We start from the raw sequence: 22,305 nt of genomic DNA, 5'->3' as shown, positions 1-22,305 counted from the left end.
AGTTAGGTAGAAAGGGAAGGAGTGGTTTAGGCGCGTCCACTTAAGCTAACAGCCCTATATATTTTGGTAGTCAGGTGCCGTGTTGTCAACTTTCAATCGAAACGTTTGACACCAAGAATACGTGATTCTTTGTTTGTATGAACATAAGCTGGACTATGCTAAGGTATTGGGAGTGTGATCAATAAGTTGAATTTGGATGCTGATAATGTTGAAAGAGAGGCTTGTGATATAATCGGGATGGGTACTAGGTACTAGGTAATTATGTGTGTGGGGTCAAAAGTCAAAAAGGCAAAAGTGAAAACATCCAAGGGGTTTCATTTTTTAGGGTCACACTCTTAACACTTCATTCAACTTTCAGGGCAGAAATCTCGGATCAATTACAATTAGATTCGTATTGAATAACCGGAATCATACGGTTAAAATTCCTAATCAAGTATTACACTAAAATACAATTGATCAATGTTTTATGCTTATATACAACGGGATGGTGAATCTACTGTATATGATAATACCCTTAAGGATCCCGGTTTCATTTGTGGAAGGTCCAGAACATCATTAAGAGACAATCATATATGACGATGATGAAGAGTAGAGAGATGGTAAAGGGCATTAATTGACAGTTTACTGATTTCGATCAACTTCACCTGTTATTTGTAATTTGTACATCCACTGAAATGTATATATAAAATGCATACTTCTGGCTCCGCCTCTTTTGCATATGGTAGACCAAAGAAAACTCTAATACACTGCGTACAAGATATATATAACTAAATACACGCTCTACCGATCTCTGAATCTACTATCCGCGAGCCCTACATGATTCTAAGTAGGGCCCTTTCATCATGCTCTATCACTACGTTCCATTATCCTGCCTTACACCCATTGTGACTTTTCCCAAGATGGATCCTGTAAGAAAGCACATAAAACTTTACTTCCAGTTTGTAGCAAAGGATGACCAGCCACTATTTCTAAGAATCTTTGTAAGCCTTCTCGACGTTGTTCGATAATATCATCCGTGAATCGATTGGTGAACACCTATGATGAAAAATGACAGTCAATCAGTACAATGATTTATTCTATATAGCAGATCATTACTGCAGATAGGCAGGTTTAGGTTCCTTCGAATCACTATGAGAATGAAATGAAGGCATCCACTTACTTTTCCAGGTAAAGGCGGTATATTGACCCTCGTACTTTCTCTTTCTAGTATATCCCTGAAAGCTTCGAAATCAGAATATCGACGACGAACAACCGAATGGCGTAGCTTGAAAGCTGGTATATTGGTCTAGACAACAAACATAGAAAAAAGGAATTAGACCAGATAATTCTCTATAACCAATTCTCAAGCTTGAAATGATTTTCGGTAAGATGAGACGGAGATAGACATACCATACAAACAATCTCGTAATCTGTATACATCTTTCTTCCAATTCCATGAGTCATTGGATTCCTAATTTCGATTTCTAAAAAACTTTCTGGTACAGCATACATTTCATCAAAAGTTTGTGGTCTACCTGCCATTCTTGCCATATCTGTAAATGTAAGTCGAGCTGACGAATCCGTTCGTACAAACGGTGAATGTGTAACTTCAACTATAATTCATTGTAAATTACCTCTTAACCTAGTTTAAGTAATAATTGATTGAAAATAGCTTACCAGGTGGACTTTGAGGTTGTTGATTATATCCACCTTGACCAAAGTATCCTTGTTGTGCAGATTGTGGATTTTGTTGATAACCCTGTCCTGATTGTTGTTGTTGAGGTGGAGGTGATTGTGGCCATTCTTGTTGTTGACCAAAATTTACATTCGGAGATTGAAATCCTTGTGAAGAATATTGGTTTTGTTGTTGTTGAGGGGGAGGCGATGAGTATCCTTGATTCGAATTATAACCTTGAGAATTAGGAGATTGAAATGTCTGCGAATTAGATAAGGATTGATAAGGTTGAGAGTTTTGATAGTATTCTATAGGATTTGACCAAATGGATTAGCCCAACGATGAGGAAGCCAAGCCCAACGGACCGGTAACTTACGATTTGAGTCATACGGCTGTGATTGATTCATCTTGCTCGACTATCCCTGCTTATATGTTTCACTTGATTGATCGAATCTTCTGGGTGCACAGTGTTAGAACAAACTGCACGCCGGATTGTATGATTCGTCGTTGACGTATAGGTATATAACGGCCTGAAAGATAATGTGAATACGGTCTTGAAGACATCACAATCAATGGCAACAAATGATAAGTTTAACATTATTATGACGTGGCTATCACCTTGCAATGACAACACGTGGCAGAATTCGATGGGTGGAGGTGGAGACCCCTGCGCTGGCTTCATGTCACTCATCACCATACGTTACTATATAGCTATACATTTCTCCTTCGTCCTTCTTCTCTCAACCGATGCATCTCATCTTTTTCCAATTCCAATCAAGATGAGCTGCTCTCACATATCTCATATAGCTCCTAGGCTGAAGAGCCCCACTGTGGGGCAACAAGTTCATCGGTAAGTTGAAGGAAAACACATTCTACCTCATTCAACTGATGTCGCTGATTGATGAATCAGGGAGGAATGTACGCTCTGCTTTGATGGCCAAGTAAGCTGGCTTTTCTGTTTTCAGCATACCATGGTCATGTAGCTTACCTCTCGACCTTGTTCAGGACGGTCCTGAAGGTGTCTTAGTGTGTCTAGAATGCTTTAATGGAGGTTGTTTTGGAGAAGGTCGAAGACACGCATATTTACATGCCGAGAAAACGGGGCATGGTGTAGGTGTTGTGATCAAGCGAACGAGGAAGGAGAGGACCAAGAGAGTAAGTTCAAATTCTTCTTTGGTCAGGGTAGCCAAGGATATAATCCAATGCTATCGATGTCACAGTCGTGAGGGTGGCGATGAAAGTGATTTCAAGGACAGCGATACTTATACGTATAATTAGGATTCAACAGAACCTCCAAACAAAAAATTAGCTATCTCAGCACCGAAGGATGAAGAATTGTACAACATCTCAACTTCGTTAAGGTGCTTAAAATGTAGTCCCATCGGAGAAGCTATAAATTCTGATGATGCAAACGTGAGCTGCCATCAGCAAACCGTTTGAATCATAAACAGCTAACCGTTGTGATGTAGGTCTCATCTGTGATAGAAGGTATAATGAAAGCACTTTCTTCTGCTCAACAATCAGAAGTCAAAGCGTGGGAAGAAGAGATATTACCTTGTGAACATACTTTGACATTGGAGCAGGTACCCTTAATACAGATCGGGCATGGTGAGCTGATTTCCTGAGGGAAATTCACTCATGTGCTCAGCTGACAGAAATGATGATGCAGTGCCTACTGAATGCTCGTCATGCGATCTGACGTCGAATCTTTGGCTCTGTCTTACTTGCGGATTTGCAAATTGCGGCCGAAAGCAGTTTGGCGGGGTAGGCGGAAATGGCCATGCCCTGGAACACTTTCATGAAACTGGGCATATGCTAGGTGTTAAGATGGGTACAGTGACTCCAGAAGGTACAGCAGGTATGTCATCTTTGAATTAAATCAATATCATCACCGTCAGGATAGCAAACTGATATCTGTTTAGATGTTTATTGCTATGCTTGTGATGATGCGAAGGTCGATCCTGATCTTCCAAAGCATCTGCAAGCATTCGGTATTGAGGTGTTGGGGCAGATAAAAACTGAGAAATCAATGACCGAATTGGTACGCTGCAGATCCAACAGATATCCGGATGACCAGGATCAAACCAGCTGACGCTGCTTGTCATTCCCCAGCAATTGGAGCACAATCTAAAGTTTGACTTCTCGATGACCGGGGATGACGGAAAAGAGCTAGAACCTGTATTTGGAAAAGGATTGACCGGTCTGAAGAACCTAGGGAACAGGTAAGCTGTCTGTTTAGTTGTCAACAGATCCAGATAGCTTATATATTCCAATAGCTGTTATATGGCTTCCGTACTTCAGACACTCTTCTCGCTGCCAGCATATCGGTCTAGATACACCTCGGAAACTGCCTCTCATCACTTCCAGACATGTAACAAGCTCCCAGCAGAATGTTTAGAATGTCAAATGCTAAAATTGGCTGACGGATTATTATCGGGTCGCTACTCTCGTAGGGCAACGTTACCCCCACCATCTACGACAGATTTTGACGAAAATACCGAAGCGCCGAGATTCCAGGAAGGTATCAAACCTAGTCAATTCAAAGCTTTGATAGGGAAAGGGCATGAAGAATTCAGTACAATGAGACAGCAGGATTCAGAAGAATTTTTACAGCATCTTTTGGGGAAGTTACGATCTCAAGCTAAATCTGATAGCTTGCCTGAAAGTCTTCAACCTACTCGAATCACTAAATTTGGGATGGAGCAGAGATTACAATGTACTGGATGTAAGAAAGTAAGATTGCAAGTGGAGCCTGTCGACTTAGCGAGTCTTCCGGTCGATGCTACTGAGAAAGGGATAGACGAGGAAGGGAGAAAGCTTTTCCAGGAGGTAGAGCTTGAGAAATGTATACAACAGCTTTGTGGCGACGAGACTATTGAGGGGTATCAATGCGAAACATGTGATGGCAAGACAACCGCTATTAAGTGAGCTGATCGAGCTTCTTCTTGTACGGGAGTGGAGTGATACCGACTGACATTGGAACGATGTGGTGTAGATCAACAAGGTTCAAGTCTTTCCCTGAGTTACTGGTATTCCATATGAAAAAGTTCCAATTGATAAATTGGGTTCCCACCAAATTAGGTATGTCCGCTGCAGGGTTTGATCACCTCAGTGTCATACAACCAGGGCTGATCAGTAACACTTGACAGAGATACCTGTTAATGTGCCTGACACATTGACCTTGGATTCATTCCTCTCTCAAGGTCTTCAGCCGGGTGAAGAGGAAATGACGGTCAAATCTGCATCCGATTCCGCTTTACCCGAATTCAACGCTACAGCAATGTCTCAGCTGGAAGCTATGGGATTCCCGACAAATCGATGTCAGAAAGCATTACTTGCTACGGGTAACAGCGATGCCGAGGTAGCCATGAGTTGGTTGTTTGAACATATGGAAGATCCAGGTAGGTTCAGCTGTGCATTCCGCGCAAGTGCCGGATGATAGCTGAATTGACATTTGGCAGATATCGATGCGCCTATACAAGTTCAAACACAATCGAAATCTGCTTCTGAGCCATCACAAGATCAGATAAATATGATTAGTGATATGGGATTCACACCTAATCAAGCTAGAAAAGCTTTGAGGGAATCTGTAAGACATTTTATCCGACAAATCAAATCCAAGAAGCTAACAGACTCTAATAATGTTCAGGATGGTAATGCCGAAAGAGCGATCGAATGGTTATTCTCTAATCCAGGTGATCCAGGTGAAGACGTTTCTACTCTTCCTGCTGGAGAGGGGAAAGACGAGAAAGACGAAAACATTGGAGGTTCAAGTGATCTTCCGGCGAATTACAAGTTGAAAGCATTCATCTCACATAAAGGACCATCAGTACATTCTGGTCATTATGTAACCACCATTCGAAATCCTGAAGGTGTAGATGGTAAAGACGGTGAATGGATTTTGTTCAATGATGAAAAGGTAGTTAGAGCACCGGAAAGGGGAGGGGAAGAGATGAGAGGTAAGGCTTATCTGTATGTCTTTGAGAGGGTTTAGGGTAATGGCGGGTGAAGGTGGGTTTTATGTATGTGATATGAGTGTTTTGCATATGAGTAGGTGTGATATAGTTGCATATGTAAAATCGAGATTGTGCTTGTCGATTGTAAATTACATGGATGGGATGAGTTTAAGATCAATACGAACGTGGGATCATATCATATCATTCAGGGTAAAACAGGCCCGAACTCACCGGGGAACGTTACGAAATACTAGTAAGGCTTAATGGTTTATTGTTCCAGATTCACTTGTTACTGTTATATATAATGACTGCGGAATAACTTAATAACAATCACTCTTGGCACTCTGTCGTACATTTTAATCATTGTTCGCAGTAGTAGTAAGTGTATTGATGAAAAGATGATAAAGATTCAATATCTTAATTATGACTTTATATTTGTAATCATCAATTAGAATAGATATTATCACAATTAGAAGTTTAAGGATACTTCGGAAAAGGAGTCGTATTGATTGACGGTCATTAACCTTCACTACGGAATCATATACGAATCATCTGAAGATATATTTATCTTCGCGCAATCCGTTCAAACATTTCAAATTAGATGTTGATAATATAGGATTGGTCAAATTAAATCTTGACCTAGTGGGTTTAGAAACGATTGGATAATTGATGATTTTTGAGATATCGATGATCAATTATAGGTAGAGGTAACAAGATATACAACTATTGTATATCAATAGGAGACAATCACTTCGGTAACAATCAAAATTAGTAGTTGTGTAGGAACGTTTCAAAGTCGATATCGTCGAGTCGTGTCACTTGGAGTTAATCAGGAATATCAATATTGAGGGTTTACTTGATCGTTACTTCAAAATCTTATATCAAGCAGAATCGGAAGATCCCTATTCTTTAGTTGAAAATCAATCGAATCAAAACAAATAAAGATGTCTTCCAATCTCGAAAAATCAATCACTGATTCTATCAATAGTTCAATACCATCTTCTTCTAGACCTTCATCAAGTACACAACAAAGACCAATTTTATATCATTCTTCAACATCATACGCTACTCAACCTCCTCCTCCTGCTCCTCCTATATCTTCCAATTCTCAAAATACAAATCAAAATAATCAAGAGAATTTAAGATATTCTGAAAATCAATATCAAGATGAAGATGAAGATTTCAAAAATTCAAAAGAATTTAAATCATATTCATCTTATCCACCTACTTTTGAATCTAATGAATATTTAAATCCAAATTTAAATTCAAATTCAAATTCAAATCATTTGAATCCAAATTCTACTGGAAATAGTGGAGGAAGAAGAGGAAATAGAAATAGATCAGTTAGTTTATCATTAAATGAAATGTGGGATAAATCTAGAAATGGAATAGGTTCTGTTTGTTCTTTTAAAGGTGAAAATGCTATTGGAAAAGGAATGATTTTAGGTTGGATATCAACTACTTTATTAGTTTTAGGTATTTTAGGTTGGTGGAGAAAAGAACTTTTTCAAAGTAAGTTATATTGCAATTTATCTTCTTTGATTCTCAAATTTATTAATTCATATCTTCTATGGAAAATAGGCTTAGATTCAATGTCAACAACTCTTGAAGCTTCTTCATATGGTCATGCAATTTTCTTTCTTTTGATATTAATAACTACTATACCTCCTATACCACTTTATTCAACTCTTATAGTATTATCAGGATATACATTTGGTGTATGGCAAGGGTTTCTGATTAGTTATTTAGCAAGTTTAGTAGGTGCTGTAGGAGTATTTATAATTAGTCGATGTTGGTTAAGAGATGTTATTGGAAGACTGTAAGTGGAATTTTCTTTTCGTAATCAAATGATGCGTCAGTAAAAGCGTATAAGCATTGTATAGATCTGTTTCACTAATGATTGATATTGACTTAATCAGCTTATCATGCTCACAAACTTCTTCTACACTTTTATCACTCCTTTCCTCACATCCTCATTTATTACTTTTAATTCGAATAGCTCCATATCCTTATAATTTACTCAACGTGATTTTAGCATCTTCACCTTCTTTGTCACTTAAAACTTATACAGCATGTACAGCTTTAAGTTTATGTAAATTAGTTTTACATACTTGGATAGGAAGTGGTATTCATAATTTATCAGAAGCTTATGGACATTCACATAATGTTGAATTGAACGAACCATCGAAAGATGACGATCAACATGAAGATGATCAATGGGAATCCAATGAAATTCCTGGACACAAATATGAAAATGAACACAAAAATCATCATCATCCTTTACCTCCTTGGATTCAAAATGATAATGATGATGAATGGGAAAAAAGAGAACAAATTAAAACTTATTCAACATGGTTTGGAATTTTACTTTGTTTATTTTTATTTATTTATTTAACTTATTTAACTAAAAAAGCACTTAAAAAAGCACAACAAGAACAAGAACAACAAGAACAACAAGAAGAAATGATTGAAAATGGACAAGGTTTATTAAATCGTACAAGTTTTGAATCAGAAGAAGAAGAAGAAGTTTAATTTCATTGTATATTTGGATTGAATATTCTAGGAATTTTGAAATTTATACCTCATTTATATATATCATATACTAAAGTTGTACCCTTTTCTATTCCAATTTTGATCTTTTTTTGGTAATTTTTTTGTAACGAATATCATATATATCATTTCCATATATTTGTAATATACATGTACACTCACAAACTTATGCATATTCAATACCATCTGAAATTAATAGATGAATTGATACTCGACAAGTTATAATAATATTACTATAGGTGATCGATAATATCACGTGATTTAGATTTAAGTCATAGTACTCGGTTGTTGAAACATGCTTATTCGGTCATCAACTTATTTTAGAGATCTACAATTTAAAACGATCTACGGAAAGACAAGGTGAATTGTTAAAGGTATTGAAGATATAATATTAGCTAGGGAGATTTAAAAGTTTTGCATCAAGGTACAACAACAACGATGATGATCATCATCAATAGATCGACATATAGATCATGGAATAAATCATCAATAAGATATATCAAAAGGTATTTCTCGAATAATTTAGAAAATAAATTAGATCCTTCGATAATGTTAAGAGAAGTAATGAGAAATGTTGCTCAGGTGGGTTTATCGATCTTTAGATGAAAGTCAATGTAAAAATAATTTTACTAATGGTATTTTGTTTTTATTCTTTTTAGCCAGTAGCTATAGCAGTAACTTCAGTACCTAAACATTCAAGTTTATTTGGTAAATCAAAATATCATGGAGCAACTTTAACTTCATTTACATCTTTAACTTTATATCCTATTCCATTAGTTGCTTTTTCTTTAAGATTACCTTCTAGAATGGCAGATTGTTTAAAACCACCTTCTCAAATATTTAATGAAGTTTCTGATGAATATATAAAAAATGGTTTCATAAAAAATGATTATTTAGAAAAAAATCAATCATCAATAAAAAGTATAAATTTACCTTTAAAATCAGAATTACCTTGGCCTTTATTTAAATTACCTATACCTGAAAAACCTCCAAATTGGGCAATAAATTTATTATCTAATTTAAAATCATCATCATCACAACAATCTTTAAATTCAAATCCTTTAAATTCATCTTCTTCTTCTTCTTCAAATTTAAATTCAATAAATTCCAATTTTAATGAAAAATCAATTATAAATTCGAATAAATCAAGAATAATAACAATTTCATTATTATCAAAAGAAAATGAAGAAATTGCAAATTCTTTATCATTACCTTGTTCAAATCATAATGAAATTTTTAATTTATCAAATACTTGGGATAATAATAATTTTGATGATAATAACATTAATAACATTCCACCAAGTTTGAAAAATTCAATAGGTAATTTAAAATGTGAAATTATTCAAAATATTTCATTAAAAGATTTATCTTCTTCTTCTTCTTCTTCTTCTTCAAATTTTGAAAATGATATATTAGAACAAGAAAAAGAAAAAGAACAAGAACAAGAACAAAAAGGAAGTGAATTATTCATTTGTAAAGTTTTAAATGTTAATTTATCAAATGATAAAAATTTACAACCTTTATTACATTGGAGAAGAAAATACGTTGGAATAAAAGATTTTGAATAAATTATATAATTTTAAATTAAAATTATGCATAAACATTTCTTCACCAAAATAAAAAAAGACAAAGACAATTCTTTCATAAATAATTCATATTCATTTCGTATATTTCATTAAAAGTAAAATTCGTATATTTAATCAAAATAATAACACAACAAAAATTATTTAAAATATCCGATATAATATTCATAGCAACAAGCTATTCAAATTCAACTTGATTAATTATCCTCTCACTTTCATTCCTTTTTCAATTCCCCAAAAAAGCCAAGCACAAGTAACAAGTAATAAAAAACCAATTTTCCAAATTACTTCTCTTGCAATTTTATCCCAATCCCATTTTCTACCCCATTTAAAACTTTCCCATGTACTTAATCCATCAGGAATTTCTGGTGGTCCAATAAGATTAATATTTTTTAAATTAGGTGTTGTATCTCCTCCTCCTCCATTATCCAAATTATTTTTATCTTGTTCTTTGATTGTATTTGATGGAATAACATTTGAAGTTACCCACATTTGTATTGTTCTTGACCAACCTGTTGTAACTCCTATAACAACCCAACAAAGTAATAATCTTTTTGCACCTAAAAACCATAAAGTTAAATATGTTGCAGGCCAACATAAACATTGAAGTGAAACTAATCTTGTAATTGTTGATGGTAAAGAATAATAAGATCTCCAACGATGTGTTAAACCTGTTGTAAGTGAGAAACAAAAATGTGCGGTGCATATTGCCTAATCAACAAACATAAAAGATCAGTGTATCAGGATATTACTCCATGAATTTGATCTAGAGACAGCCTGATTTTGGAAATCTCACTCACCCATGCTATGCAAAGTATTGCGTCACCTCTATCACATGATCTCCAAACCCCCTCTGTATTCTCACCTCCAGCTACCAATCTTTCTAATGCTTCTCTGGATAAATCCACTCCCCAAGGCCAAACATCTACCCATAGTCCACCAGTAATCAAAGCTTCGACTAAAACGCATATACCCCAAAGAGAAGGTATAATAGCCAATAATCTTAAAGGAAGTAATGTTGAATTTCGAAAAAAATCTTCAAATTTCTCAACTAAACCCTTGGATTTACTTGTATTTTCCATGGATGAAGTGGTCTTATCAGTCTTTGCAGTAATCGTCTCACTAGTATCTCCGTTTAAATTTAATCCCAGTCCTCCTGCATCATTTGAAGTTGTCGAAGTTGATGATATGCTAGGATAACTACCTTTTCTATCCAATGGAAAACGTGAACGTAAATTACCAGAAGATCCAAATCTTTTCGTCCTCTTTGGTGAGAATGTGATTGAACCTGATGAACCACCTGGAGAATTTGTTGAAGTTGAGGTTGATTCATAATCATCATCTGCATCTTCACTTGAACCTCTTTCCAATGATGAACTTGTTCTATTTATACCGCTTGAAATAAGTGAAACGTATTCTTCATCTTCTGATGAAGAGTTTGATAAAGGTGTGATCACCCTGTTTGGGATGATTGGTGACATTGTAGGTATATTCAGCTGAGACGATCGTGGTGATGACGATGGAGATTTGCGCAAGGATGACAACGAAGAGTAAGAACGAGATGGAGAAGCTGGTAACCATCCTTCTTTATCGCTCGGAGGGGTTTTAGAGTAAGAAGATGGTGGAGTCTTTTGTCGATGTCCTGATGATCTTCGTTTAATTTCACCACCACTGGGAATATCGGCTTGAGGTATTGGCGTCTTTGTGGGTCCTCCTTCACTCCTCATATGTCCAGCCCAACCTTCTACCCTTTTCGATCTAAGAACAGTCAAATCAGGCTGACTTAAACTACCCTTATGCCTGCTCATATCACCCTTACTACCGGGTCGGACAGTCGCATCGGAATCTAAACCTGAGTCTTCACCGTGTGACCAGGCAGAAGAGAAAGATTGTCTAGGTCTAGTCCGTGTGATGGATTTGGCGGACGGCATGTGCGATGAGTTAGAAGGAATAGGTATCGGTATAGCATTAGGGTAAGATTGTTGGCGAGACGGACCAGCGAGGGAGATATGAGCAGGTGATGGCTGTTGGTTTGATCCGGAGACAGGAAGAGTGAGAAGTGGATTGGCAGGTGGTAGCGAATGAGAGTGAAATTGAGGAGGTCTCTGTTGATTCAGATTGTATTGCGACGGCAATGTTGCTGGCGGGCCCATCAAGCCTTGCGACTGTTGTTGTTGAGATAGTCGCTGAGCGTAAACTTTCTGACTACCTTGAGAGTAGGTTGGAGTAGCATCCGATGGTAAGGTACTAATGTTGTTCAATGGCGTGAGCCCTTGCATGACCAAACGACCACTTGGACTGGTTGGAGCAGATCTAGTGCTAGTACTTCGAATCACATTGGGTTTAGCTGGGAATCCACCTGTACTTGTATTTATTGTATTCGACCTTGATCTGCTCCTGTCAGGAGAAGATAATCCGCTGGAGGTTTGTGAGCTTGGGACTGCATGGTTATACGATGTACTCGAGCCTGGGCTGGAGCTTAAGGAAGCGGGTTTACGGTAATATTGTTGATAAATCAGGTCGGTATGGGATTGTCGAGGGGAGATTGAAGGCGGAGAACTGGTCAATGACATTGCATCGCCGTCAATCGGTTGTGCCCTGGCTTATTTGCTTTCTTGTCAGCTCTGAATAAGTTTGACGCTGAGCGATATGTAATTTCTGCAACGGAATTGATAAGTAGTTGGAAGACGTTTCAATTCTTAGGTTAATTGATTTGAATTTGGAATACATGAATATTGACGAATGAAAACACGTGGGATTGTACGTTAAGTAAGGTTATGACCTACGTTAGTTAGATCGAGTACGTATGGTGACTAACGTCAACATCCTCAAATACGTAATTGCATTTATCACAACCTACTCTTATACTTGAAACAGTCGATTGTAGATATGAGAACACTCAATACTGATAATCTATTACATGTCATTTTATACTCGCCTTGAGAGAATTCAATGAAAATGCGTAAAGGACCGGGATTATCAGCTTTATCTCGTCATTCAGCATACAATTCATCTTATTCAACATTATCAACATCAATTTCAAAAACTCAACTTGAATCTTTACAAACATCATTAGAATCTTTCAGAGATATATTAATTGAATTTTCAATAAAACATAAAAAGGATATTAAAAATGATCCTGCATTTAGATTTCAATTTCAAAAAATGTGTTCTGCATTAAATATTGATCCTTTAATCGCTTCTTCTTCTTCTTCTTCGTCTTCATCAAATTCAAGATCTATTGGAGGTAAAGATGGATTTTGGGGATTATTAGGTATTGATGAATTTGAATATGAATTAGCAGTTCAATTAGTTGATATTTCAATTTCAACAAGAAATTCAAATGGTGGTTTAATAAAAATAAAAGATTTAATTAAACGTATAGAAAATTTAAGAAATGGTGGAAAATCAAATTCAAATTTAACAAATAAAATAAGTGAACAAGATATTATTAGAAGTTTAAAATTACTTGAACCTTTAAAATCTGGATATAAATTAAATATAATTGGAGGAATTAAATATATTAGAACAATACCTAATGAATTAAATACTGATCAATCAATTTTACTTAATATAGCTATAACAACAGGAGGAAAATTAAATAAAAGAGAAATTAAATTACAGACTAATTGGTCTGATGATAGAATTGAACTTGGATTGAATGATTGTGTAATGGAACAAGGTTTAGGTTGGGTAGATGAACAGTCCAATGACATTTATTATGGTGGGGAGATAAAAGGAGATGTTTGGATAATAGCAGCTACGACTTTTGAGGAGTGATATATAGGAATACAGTACTCATATTGCTCAAATGACGTGGTATTTCTTGGAGTCATGAAACGGTTGTACATTATTGCATATTCAATATTTATTGTGTTATTTGTATTCATATCAGACGAAGCTCGGGCAGATATTCAGGTATCTTGCCATATGTATTGCAATCGAACAATCGTCATTGACAGCGTTAGAAATATCCTGTACCGGGTTCGGGTCTATCATCTTTAAATTATCGAGGACTTATGTAATAGAGAATACTTCGTATTCAGTATGAGCTCTGATCACTTGGTTCTGTGAATTGCAAATTGAATTCAATGCATTCTTCTGTTCTATTTAAATCCATATGATTTCGTCTTGTTACCATTCAAACCTAATCATAATATACCTTTTGACCAATCTTGATTTTGAGCAGCAAGTTCAACAGCAGCCAAACCCCAATCTTCACCGTGATCTAACGCAAAGAAGTCAGTTTTGGTCATTCAGCCGAACCTGAATACCGAATTGGAAATTCAACTTACTATGACCTTTACCTTTTTCAGTTCTTCCGATACCAGCTCTTTCTAAAGCTTGGTCATCATTCAAAGCGGTTAAAACTCCAAATATAACAGGTGTACCAGTTTCCAATTGAACTTTCATTAATCCATGAGTAACAGCATCGCAAATGTATTCAAAGTGCATTGTTGATCCTTTGATCAAACATCCAATGGGAATGATAGCGTCAAAAGGCTTTGTAAGAGGTCCAGAATTACTTGCATTATCGGTCTTCTTCTCAGTTGAAGGTTGAGAAGTAGTGTTATCGATAAGTGAAAGGAGATTGGTGGTTGATGCTATCATGGAAGGTGCAGCGTTTGATGATTGAATTTTACCGGCTTCGATGAGCCTAGAGTATGATATCAGATCAGGATTTATACCATCAGACTTGTTATACGAGAAGTGGACGTAATAATGAGACACATGGCAAGAGCCGTAATAGCGAGAGGGATTGAAGTGTGAGTGACAGTGTGCATATTACTTACTGCTTAGTAGCAAATGGCAGTTCGTAACTACCAGGTACACTCTTAACTACGATATTTTCTTGCTTCACACCTTGTTCTTTAAGCTTATTTATAGTACCTTCCACAAGAGATTTGATGATAGCATCGTTCCATCGAGCATGTACGATAGCAATTCGGAAATTGGAACCGTCAAATTTGGTAGGGGGAGGTGGAAGTCCTTTGATAGTTGGGTCTGACATCTTTAAAATGTTTCGGTATTGTTCAATAATGTGAAGAATGAAGAAGAACATCAATAGAACCTGTATATTACTAAACTTAGTGGAGGTGAAGTGATGATGATACCACTCCACTTCGACGGCGGCGATCACCGAATCTAAGTGCTGTTAAACTTGAAATGTTCAGAATTTTGTTGGTTCTCTACCTCTGAATAGCTCGAATTTAACTGAATATCTAAAGAGTATCTGAATACCTCCTCATAATACGAGACCGGATAACTCATAGGTAAGATGAGGTCCCTCACGCCTCTTGGAATCCAAATCAGTTCTCTCGATCAATTTAGCAGTAAGGTTGGAAATATAGCTATAAATCCAGAAGATGGAACCATTTTCATTACGCTAGAAAGGGCAGGAGAAGATGGTGGTGTGGAAATCGATATATTGCAAATAACTTCAGACAATACAGAGCCAGAAGTGAGCGCAATCAGCTTCTCCCTTTTTTCTTGAAGCTCATCTTTTTGCCGCTTGACTTTTATCCATAGATTATCGCATCATTCAGCTCGCCAGTCCTCGCACCATTTCCTAAACCAGAACATCAAGGTGAAACCCTCGATATACATTATTTACCGGATGATAGAACTTTGATAGTCCTCTTAGCAGGTGGGGATATAGCCACTTTAGCTCTGGAAGGCTCAGACGGACAGATTTCACCGGTTGAGATTGTAGGGTCGGTCGACAGTGGTATTAAAGCTGCAGCGTGGGCACCGGATGATGAACAGATAATCTTAGTTACTGGCGAAGACAATCTAGTTTGCATGACTAGACATTTCGACGTTATACATGAAGAACCTCTTAGATCTGATGAATTTGGTGAAGATGGATTCATAAATGTTGGATGGGGATCAAAACAAACTCAATTCCATGGATCATTAGGTAAATCAGCAGCTAAACAACCTATCAATACTTCAAAATCAATATCTCATCCAACCGATTCAGGTTTACCATATATCACTTTCCGAGGAGATGCGTCTTACTTCGCTATATCTTCTCTGGATCCATATGGAGGTGAGAGTTCAGAAAGTAGAAGACAAATTAGAATATTTTCAAGAGATCCAAATACAGGATTTATACCTAAATTATCTTCCACGTCAGAATCTTTACCTGGATTAGAAGGAAACTTATCTTGGAGACCAGTAGGGAATCTTTTATCAACTTTGATACGGTATGGCTATGAAGGTGGTGGTGAAGGTAGAGAAGGAAAGTGGGATATAGCAATGTTGGAAAGAAATGGTCTTCGACATGGTGGATTTGAATTAAGGGAAAGTAAAGAAACTTGGAAAGATGGAAAAGTTAAGGGATTGAGTTGGAATTCGGATTCAGAAGTTCTGGCTATTTGGATCGAGAGGAAAGATAGGGATGTTGGTGAGGCTGCACAAAGGTACTCTCGAGAAGGTGAAAAGCTGATTATATTACCAAAATAGTCCAACTGTGGTCGATGAAGAATTATCATTATTACCTCAAACAAGAGTTGTTTTCTCATGATCCTTCTTCGAGTAGATTCAGCGGATTCAGATGGCATCCGGAAGATCCACTGACCATCTATCTGTTTGGAGAGAGTAAGTACTTCGACTCCGTCCGTCGACACCAGACTAACAATCGACATTCATTAGGCTTCGTTCAGGCTAGAACCTTTGTCTGGGATACATATACCGCTAGACTACCTATGCCGAACGATACAGCTTCTGTAGCTGTAGTGGATGGTCGTAAGTCACATCACCTAATAACTTGGCTTGAATAATACACTGATTTGCAATGTAGAAAAACTCCTCATAACACCTTTCAGAACCCAAAATACCCCACCTCCAATGTCCTCATATCACCTCGATCTCCCCTCAGTACCTGTTCACGTCAGTCTTTCCGATTCCACGGATTCTCTGTCAATCCTTTTCGCAGATGGTCTAGTCCAGGTATGGGATCTTAATACTAGATTGCCAGATCCTAAATTAGGAAGTAGACTCCGTGGTGGTGGTAAAGTAGCTGAGCCAAAACTGAAACATTCCACCACAGTATCTAGCGCAGAAAAGAACTTGGTGAAGCAAATTGCCATTGGGCCAAACGGCAAAGTAGCTATACTTTCTTGGTCGGAGAAGGATGGCTCAGCGAAAACTCTGATTAGTATTGTAGAAGAGAAAGAGGAAACCGAGACTGAAGAGCTAGAAGACGATATCGAAAGACTGTTATGGGCAGGAGAGGAGTTACTTGCCTTGACCGCCCAAGGACAGCTAAAGAGCGGTAAGTCTTCAAGCTTCAGATACCTGGCCAAAAGGATCTCCAGCTGACATACTCTCCATGACAAAGTGGTCAGCGATCAATCCATCGACATCACTCTAGGACCTCACCCAACGGCGTTGACATACTCTGCATCGTCAGAATTGATATTTGCTTTATCACCCAATTCCAAATTACACTTGTCGTCTATATCGCCTTCATCCATATCAACATCAATAGCATCAAACGTGACTTCTTACACCCTTACACCGGATTTCCTGATCTACACTACATCTTCACAGTCATCCCATTACGCACCCTTGCCCACTTTGGGGAGACTCGCAAATGGAGATGACCTATCAACTCAAGAGATGACATGGGACGAAAGAAGAGTAGAAAGAGGATCATTGATTGTTGCAGCGTGTGAATCTTCCATGAGTCTGGTATTGCAAATGCCTAGGGGTAACTTGGAGACTGTTTATCCTAGAGCATTGGTTTTGGCTGTTGTCAAGCAAGATGTCTTATCGTGAGTGAGGGGGACATTTCTGTCACATTTCCCTCAGGTTTCGAAGGCAACTGAGCTGATATTCTCTTTGGTTGGTCATCTCATCAGGGGAAACTACCGAAATGCATTCCTACAATGTCGAAAACACCGATTAGACCTCAACGTGCTATATGATCTTGATCCTTTGCAATTTATGAAGAATTTAAAGAACTTTGTAGAACAGGTCCCGGAAGTTGATTACCTGAACTTATTCGTATCTTCACTTAGGTCAGTCTCACTTTTATTTTCCTCAGTCGATAACAGTGTACTAATGATTACTTTCCATTCCGTAGCTCGGCTGATTCTGCCAAAGTTCTATATGGCGATCGCAGCAATCATCCATCATCTTCATCGTTAGTAAAAGTTTCGTCATCGCCAAGTGATGAGAGGCCGGCTGATGCTATTGGTTCGTAGATTATCTCATGCCACAGACAAAGTCAATACAATCTGCGATGCTTTGCGGTCTATTCTGGAAGAAAGAGGAGTTGAGCAGTACATAGAGACCATTTTGACCACTCACGTCTGTAAACAACCTGCAGATTATGAAAGTGGATTACAAGTCCTTCTAACCCTTCAATGTACGTCGAGCGGCTGTTTGTTGCGATATTCTGCGAAAGATAATTCGACTTAGCTGACAATATGACCTCCCCTCTAGCGGACCACCCAGAGATAGTCGAGGATGCTATCAAATATATCATTTTCCTCTCGGACGTAAACAGACTATATGACGTAGCTTTGGGAATGTACAATTTCCAATTGGTCTTGATGATTGCTCAATATTCTCAAAAGGTGTGTCTGATTATATTGCATCTACAAATTTTGTATCAGTCCAAACTGATCCTGGTTATTGTACTGTAGGATCCTAAAGAGTATCTGCCGTTCTTGAGGGAGTTGAGAGCTTTAGACAAATGGGATCAAAGGTTTAGAATTGATGATCACCTTTTCAGAAGAGAAAGCGCATTGAGAAATTTGAAGCAATCTGGTAAGTTCATCCTTCAGTATGTCTGACACACCACTCATGTGACCTGATAGGTCCGGAGCGCTTCGAAGAGGCTTCTTCTTACTTATCGAGGTATGAGCTGTATGATGAGGCTTTCAAGTTATATGCGGATGAACCAGAACACCTTGAAGTGAGTGACTTACCTCTTGTCGCTCCAGTCCGGGACACCGCTGACTCAAGCGCTGTCTAGGTGGTACACGACCTGTACGGAGACTACTTGTACGACCGAAGGGATTTCGCAGATGCTGCTATATGTGAGCGGTTCTCATCCGGGCGGGAAGTTCCCAGCTAACTTTTATTCTCAGCCTACATACTGGGCAAAAAGGAATCGAAAGCTTTGAAAGCTTTCGAGAAGGCTCATGCATGGCGAGAACTATTCACTTTGGCTAAGAAGTTGGAAGTTTCCGAAGATGATACACTGCAAATATGTGTTAGAGTTACAGGTAAGCTATAAGTTTCCGTTATCGCCCCGGTCATGTAGCTTACATGGCAATGATGTAGATCACCTTGCTTCTCGAGGACGTCATTTAGAAGCTTCTCAAGTGTTCATTGAGCATGCGCAGGATGTAGACAGTGCTGTCGATGTTTTATGTCGTGGTGCTGATTTCAGTGAAGCTTATAGACTTGTAAGTTTTCGTTTCTCCTGTTACAAATCGAGATATCAAGAACGATTCTTAATCTTGTGATGTGATTTAGACATCTCTGCATGATCGATCTGATTTAGTTGAATCTATGATACATCCTGGACTTGAAGAAGCGCATGAAGCTCTTATGGAAACTTTTGAAGAAATGGAAGGACAATTAGACAAAGAAATGAATAGGTTGAAAGATCTCAGGAAGATAAGAGAGAATGATCCAGGTGAGTCGGGGTTTGATCTTTACTAGAACCTATGATGTGGGGCTGATTAGCTTTTTGTGATAGAACAATTTTACATTGTTGATACTGAACCTGCTATAGAAGGTGTTGACGTAGCTACAAATGCTACAACAGCTGTTACCGGTTTCACAAGGTATACTGTTGCTCCAACTACTGTTTTCTCACAAGCAACGAAGTTAACCGGTATGACTGGGTGAGTGAACTGATCATAATACTCAACGTGGACAAAGTGATTGCAGAGGGAAGCTGATAAATTTGCTGTGGATTAGGCATACTGCTAAATCATCTAAAAAGGCGAGAAAACGTGCAACGGGAAGAAAAGGTACAGTCGATGAATATGAATATCTTATAGGTAGTATAGGAAGGTTATTGATCAGGGTAGATGAGAAGAGTGGTGAGTTCTGACGATTCTTACTAGAATGTACGGGGTGAAAAGGAAGGCAAAAGTCGGAAACTTAAACGGAGGAGGAAGAATGATGGTCACGGAGGCGGGAAACAAAGAGAGAGAGGCGAGTAGGGCGATAAGAATGAGTGCAGGTAGGAGGAGGGCAAAGGTGCCATGATGGGTTGCAAGGGGCTCACGAAGATCTACAAAAACGATGACACGGTTTATTTGCTGACTGATATGTTCTGTTAGCCGAAGCGACGACACTTTTACGCCATTTGATCTTGGCTACTTCAGACCATGTTGAACTTGCCAATTCACTACAAAAAACAATCAAGTCATTCCGAACAAAATTAGAAAGTTCAATTGAATTAGCTTGGGAAGGTAGAGAAGATATATTGAAAGAAGCTATTGAAAGTGGAGGAACGGGATTAGAAGAAGGTTTAGATAAGAGTTTAGCATTGATTAAACCTCAAGTAAGTGTTTGGAAGGGGATAGGAATGCTTGCAATTTCGCTTCAATAGAATTCATGCATAGTCTTGATTAATTGCAACGATGCATATGTATAATATCATGGATAAAATTTGATTTCCGATGAATACCTCGCTTGACTTTGACTTCGATCTTTTGATATAGGAGCACGAGCGTTGAATTTGATGAGTCTATGAAATTGTGTTACATGATTTTGATTAGAATCACTTTGATGCGATAACAATAAACTAGTTTCACTACCCAGCTGAAAATCTGGATTTCGGTCGATTCACAGTTGAGTAAGATGAAAGGAGGGGTAAGAGTGGGGTGAGGAAGGATATTAGCGAAGTGGGGAAATGAGCTTACGATCAGGGTACTTTTTTATTTTTATCAGAAAATTCAAACATATCTAAAATGATTGTACATAGTTGATCTCAGTAGTCATAGATTGGGCAGAAGCAATTCACCTAGATTTGCAAGATATAGCAAAAGAAAGGAATTTCCTGTAAAATGAGAAACAGTAAAGATGACCACAAAGAAAGAAATTTAATTCTTGATGTATTTTGCTCTTTGATGATTGAATGACACTAGGATCAAAACTTAATCTACCATCAAAGTGTCTCTTAAGTTTATGATCTTGTTTAACAAGGTCTACTTCGGGTATCAGTCAAACAATATCAATGAATAGTAGAGTATTCTCGATTTTTCTCGATCTTTAATTCGAATGATCAGATGTTCGATCATCGAAAGGATGTCATTTAATGATGGAAAGGAATGTGTCTCAGTTTCTTATTCTGTTGTTGGACTTATGATGATCTAGCTTTGATCTTGAATAGGGTTTATCGTTAATTAGTGTCTGAGAAGATCGGGTGAGGCGAGTACAATAGCTAGGGGTATCTAAGAGGGTTGTCTTTTTTGACTAATGATGGGAGAAATCTGAAATCGGCGATATATAGATCATAATCAATGTTGAACTAGGAAGTCAGTGGTACTGTCTTCTGTCAGATCAATTTTGTTCAACGTCAACTAGTATTTTAAGCCAGAATAAAAACCTCCAAACTCAGTCTCTTTAAACCAATTCAAAACGTCTCAATGTCCTCAAAACAAGATGATCCATCCTCTGAATCAGCATCTCGACATATCACCACTGTTGTGACCCCATCTGTTGATCCGAAACAGATTGCCTTTGAAATATACATAAATGAGCGATGGGGTCATGGACAAACGATGAAAGACTGGCCTAAAGAATATCCAGTCTTTTGGGAAGGTGCTGGACCGATTGGATTGGGTAGAGAGAGGGACGAACGAGATTCATAAAGTAAACTATGTGAGCGAGCATGTCAATCATCGCCGTCACCTCTTAACGCTGATTCATGGTGCTTGCTTTTACAAATCATAGATTTCCCGCGACGGGATAAGTAGTTCAAACCACATCCATTGAAAATCGAACAGGTAGGGGAAGCACACTTACCACTTTAATTTACAAGTATAGATGGTATGCATAGGATTTTCTGATATGTTCAGATTGATATAAACGTTGAAAGATCCTCCTCACTTTTGACTTCATAACTTTTGATCCTAGAGAAATTGCTATACGAAATGAAACTCTCTGCAGAATTTTAATCGGTCATTGCAGTTATACCCATGTTAGACCATTTTACAAGATAATCACCAAGTACCATTGGTCTAGTGAGCCTGGGATCATAAACTCGGATCCAATTACCATTATCGTATCCAGGATCAACGATTGGAAATTTGGAAGATTGCGCTTTACCTTTTGTTTTGTTCTTGTTCTTCCTCGATCTTTGAGGCTCAGGTAGAGATTCGACCATATGAATAAGCTGATATGTAGTATATGTACCGTTAATTCCATAAATACCATTTCCAAGGTTGTACAAACTTTGCTTTTGCTGAGTAATGAGATCAAAATTCATCTTCTCCAAATCTTGTAAAGCGCACTCGACTGAGTATCCAAGTTCTCTCATTAGCTTCGAACTGATGTCGTTGATTTCTTGAATACCAGATACGAC

At 37.7% G+C, this 22,305-nt stretch overlaps 10 protein-coding genes across 10 annotated transcripts; 6 read left to right on the top strand and 4 right to left on the bottom strand.

The window, feature by feature from the left end:
- Positions 1-873: 873 nt before the first annotated feature.
- I206_107119 (sorting nexin-3) lies at positions 874-2,061 on the bottom strand (the record flags this gene model as incomplete). The annotated part of the gene is made up of 5 exons (XM_019157059.1): positions 874-1,035; positions 1,160-1,285; positions 1,390-1,592; positions 1,657-1,962; positions 2,031-2,061. The coding sequence occupies 5 exons, from the start codon at positions 2,059-2,061 to the stop codon at positions 874-876; spliced, it is 828 nt and encodes a 275-aa protein (XP_019009777.1).
- A 372-nt stretch (positions 2,062-2,433) lies between these two features.
- On the top strand, positions 2,434-5,648 carry I206_107118 (uncharacterized protein; the record flags this gene model as incomplete). Its single annotated transcript, XM_019157060.1, has 13 exons — positions 2,434-2,504; positions 2,565-2,595; positions 2,660-2,809; positions 2,933-3,067; positions 3,124-3,262; positions 3,324-3,512; positions 3,577-3,695; positions 3,767-3,876; positions 3,931-4,578; positions 4,650-4,735; positions 4,804-5,055; positions 5,116-5,243; positions 5,304-5,648. 13 exons carry the CDS (start codon positions 2,434-2,436, stop codon positions 5,646-5,648), a joined length of 2,403 nt encoding a protein of 800 aa, XP_019009778.1.
- A 906-nt stretch (positions 5,649-6,554) lies between these two features.
- I206_107117 (uncharacterized protein) lies at positions 6,555-8,142 on the top strand (the record flags this gene model as incomplete). Its single annotated transcript, XM_019157061.1, has 3 exons — positions 6,555-7,122; positions 7,192-7,429; positions 7,530-8,142. The coding sequence occupies 3 exons, from the start codon at positions 6,555-6,557 to the stop codon at positions 8,140-8,142; spliced, it is 1,419 nt and encodes a 472-aa protein (XP_019009779.1).
- A 456-nt stretch (positions 8,143-8,598) lies between these two features.
- Positions 8,599-9,728, top strand: I206_107116 (uncharacterized protein; the record flags this gene model as incomplete). Its single annotated transcript, XM_019157062.1, has 2 exons — positions 8,599-8,742; positions 8,820-9,728. The coding sequence occupies 2 exons, from the start codon at positions 8,599-8,601 to the stop codon at positions 9,726-9,728; spliced, it is 1,053 nt and encodes a 350-aa protein (XP_019009780.1).
- Positions 9,729-9,944: 216 nt separating this feature from the next.
- I206_107115 (uncharacterized protein) lies at positions 9,945-12,316 on the bottom strand (the record flags this gene model as incomplete). The annotated part of the gene is made up of 2 exons (XM_019157063.1): positions 9,945-10,454; positions 10,544-12,316. The coding sequence occupies 2 exons, from the start codon at positions 12,314-12,316 to the stop codon at positions 9,945-9,947; spliced, it is 2,283 nt and encodes a 760-aa protein (XP_019009781.1).
- Positions 12,317-12,701: 385 nt separating this feature from the next.
- On the top strand, positions 12,702-13,523 carry I206_107114 (uncharacterized protein; the record flags this gene model as incomplete). The annotated part of the gene is made up of 1 exon (XM_019157064.1): positions 12,702-13,523. One exon carries the CDS (start codon positions 12,702-12,704, stop codon positions 13,521-13,523), a length of 822 nt encoding a protein of 273 aa, XP_019009782.1.
- A 371-nt stretch (positions 13,524-13,894) lies between these two features.
- I206_107113 (6,7-dimethyl-8-ribityllumazine synthase) lies at positions 13,895-14,754 on the bottom strand (the record flags this gene model as incomplete). Its single annotated transcript, XM_019157065.1, has 3 exons — positions 13,895-13,971; positions 14,039-14,400; positions 14,537-14,754. 3 exons carry the CDS (start codon positions 14,752-14,754, stop codon positions 13,895-13,897), a joined length of 657 nt encoding a protein of 218 aa, XP_019009783.1.
- A 267-nt stretch (positions 14,755-15,021) lies between these two features.
- On the top strand, positions 15,022-20,328 carry I206_107112 (uncharacterized protein; the record flags this gene model as incomplete). Its single annotated transcript, XM_070203450.1, has 19 exons — positions 15,022-15,204; positions 15,273-16,152; positions 16,212-16,346; positions 16,401-16,493; positions 16,549-17,022; positions 17,089-17,524; positions 17,612-17,770; positions 17,836-17,895; positions 17,957-18,120; positions 18,198-18,331; positions 18,401-18,524; positions 18,575-18,672; positions 18,733-18,796; positions 18,848-18,985; positions 19,044-19,168; positions 19,239-19,401; positions 19,465-19,612; positions 19,689-19,813; positions 20,057-20,328. The coding sequence occupies 19 exons, from the start codon at positions 15,022-15,024 to the stop codon at positions 20,326-20,328; spliced, it is 3,975 nt and encodes a 1,324-aa protein (XP_070059551.1).
- A 1,039-nt stretch (positions 20,329-21,367) lies between these two features.
- Positions 21,368-21,592, top strand: I206_107111 (uncharacterized protein; the record flags this gene model as incomplete). The annotated part of the gene is made up of 1 exon (XM_019157067.1): positions 21,368-21,592. One exon carries the CDS (start codon positions 21,368-21,370, stop codon positions 21,590-21,592), a length of 225 nt encoding a protein of 74 aa, XP_019009785.1.
- A 302-nt stretch (positions 21,593-21,894) lies between these two features.
- Positions 21,895-22,260, bottom strand: I206_107110 (uncharacterized protein; the record flags this gene model as incomplete). The annotated part of the gene is made up of 1 exon (XM_019157068.1): positions 21,895-22,260. One exon carries the CDS (start codon positions 22,258-22,260, stop codon positions 21,895-21,897), a length of 366 nt encoding a protein of 121 aa, XP_019009786.1.
- Positions 22,261-22,305: the final 45 nt, after the last annotated feature.

The sequence above is a fragment of the Kwoniella pini genome, chromosome 10 (genome assembly GCF_000512605.2).
Source record: "Kwoniella pini CBS 10737 chromosome 10, complete sequence".
In the NCBI taxonomy this organism is placed as follows: domain Eukaryota; kingdom Fungi; phylum Basidiomycota; class Tremellomycetes; order Tremellales; family Cryptococcaceae; genus Kwoniella; species Kwoniella pini.
Note: the sequence above shows the minus strand (reverse complement) of the source record. Positions and strands in the feature narration are given on the sequence as shown.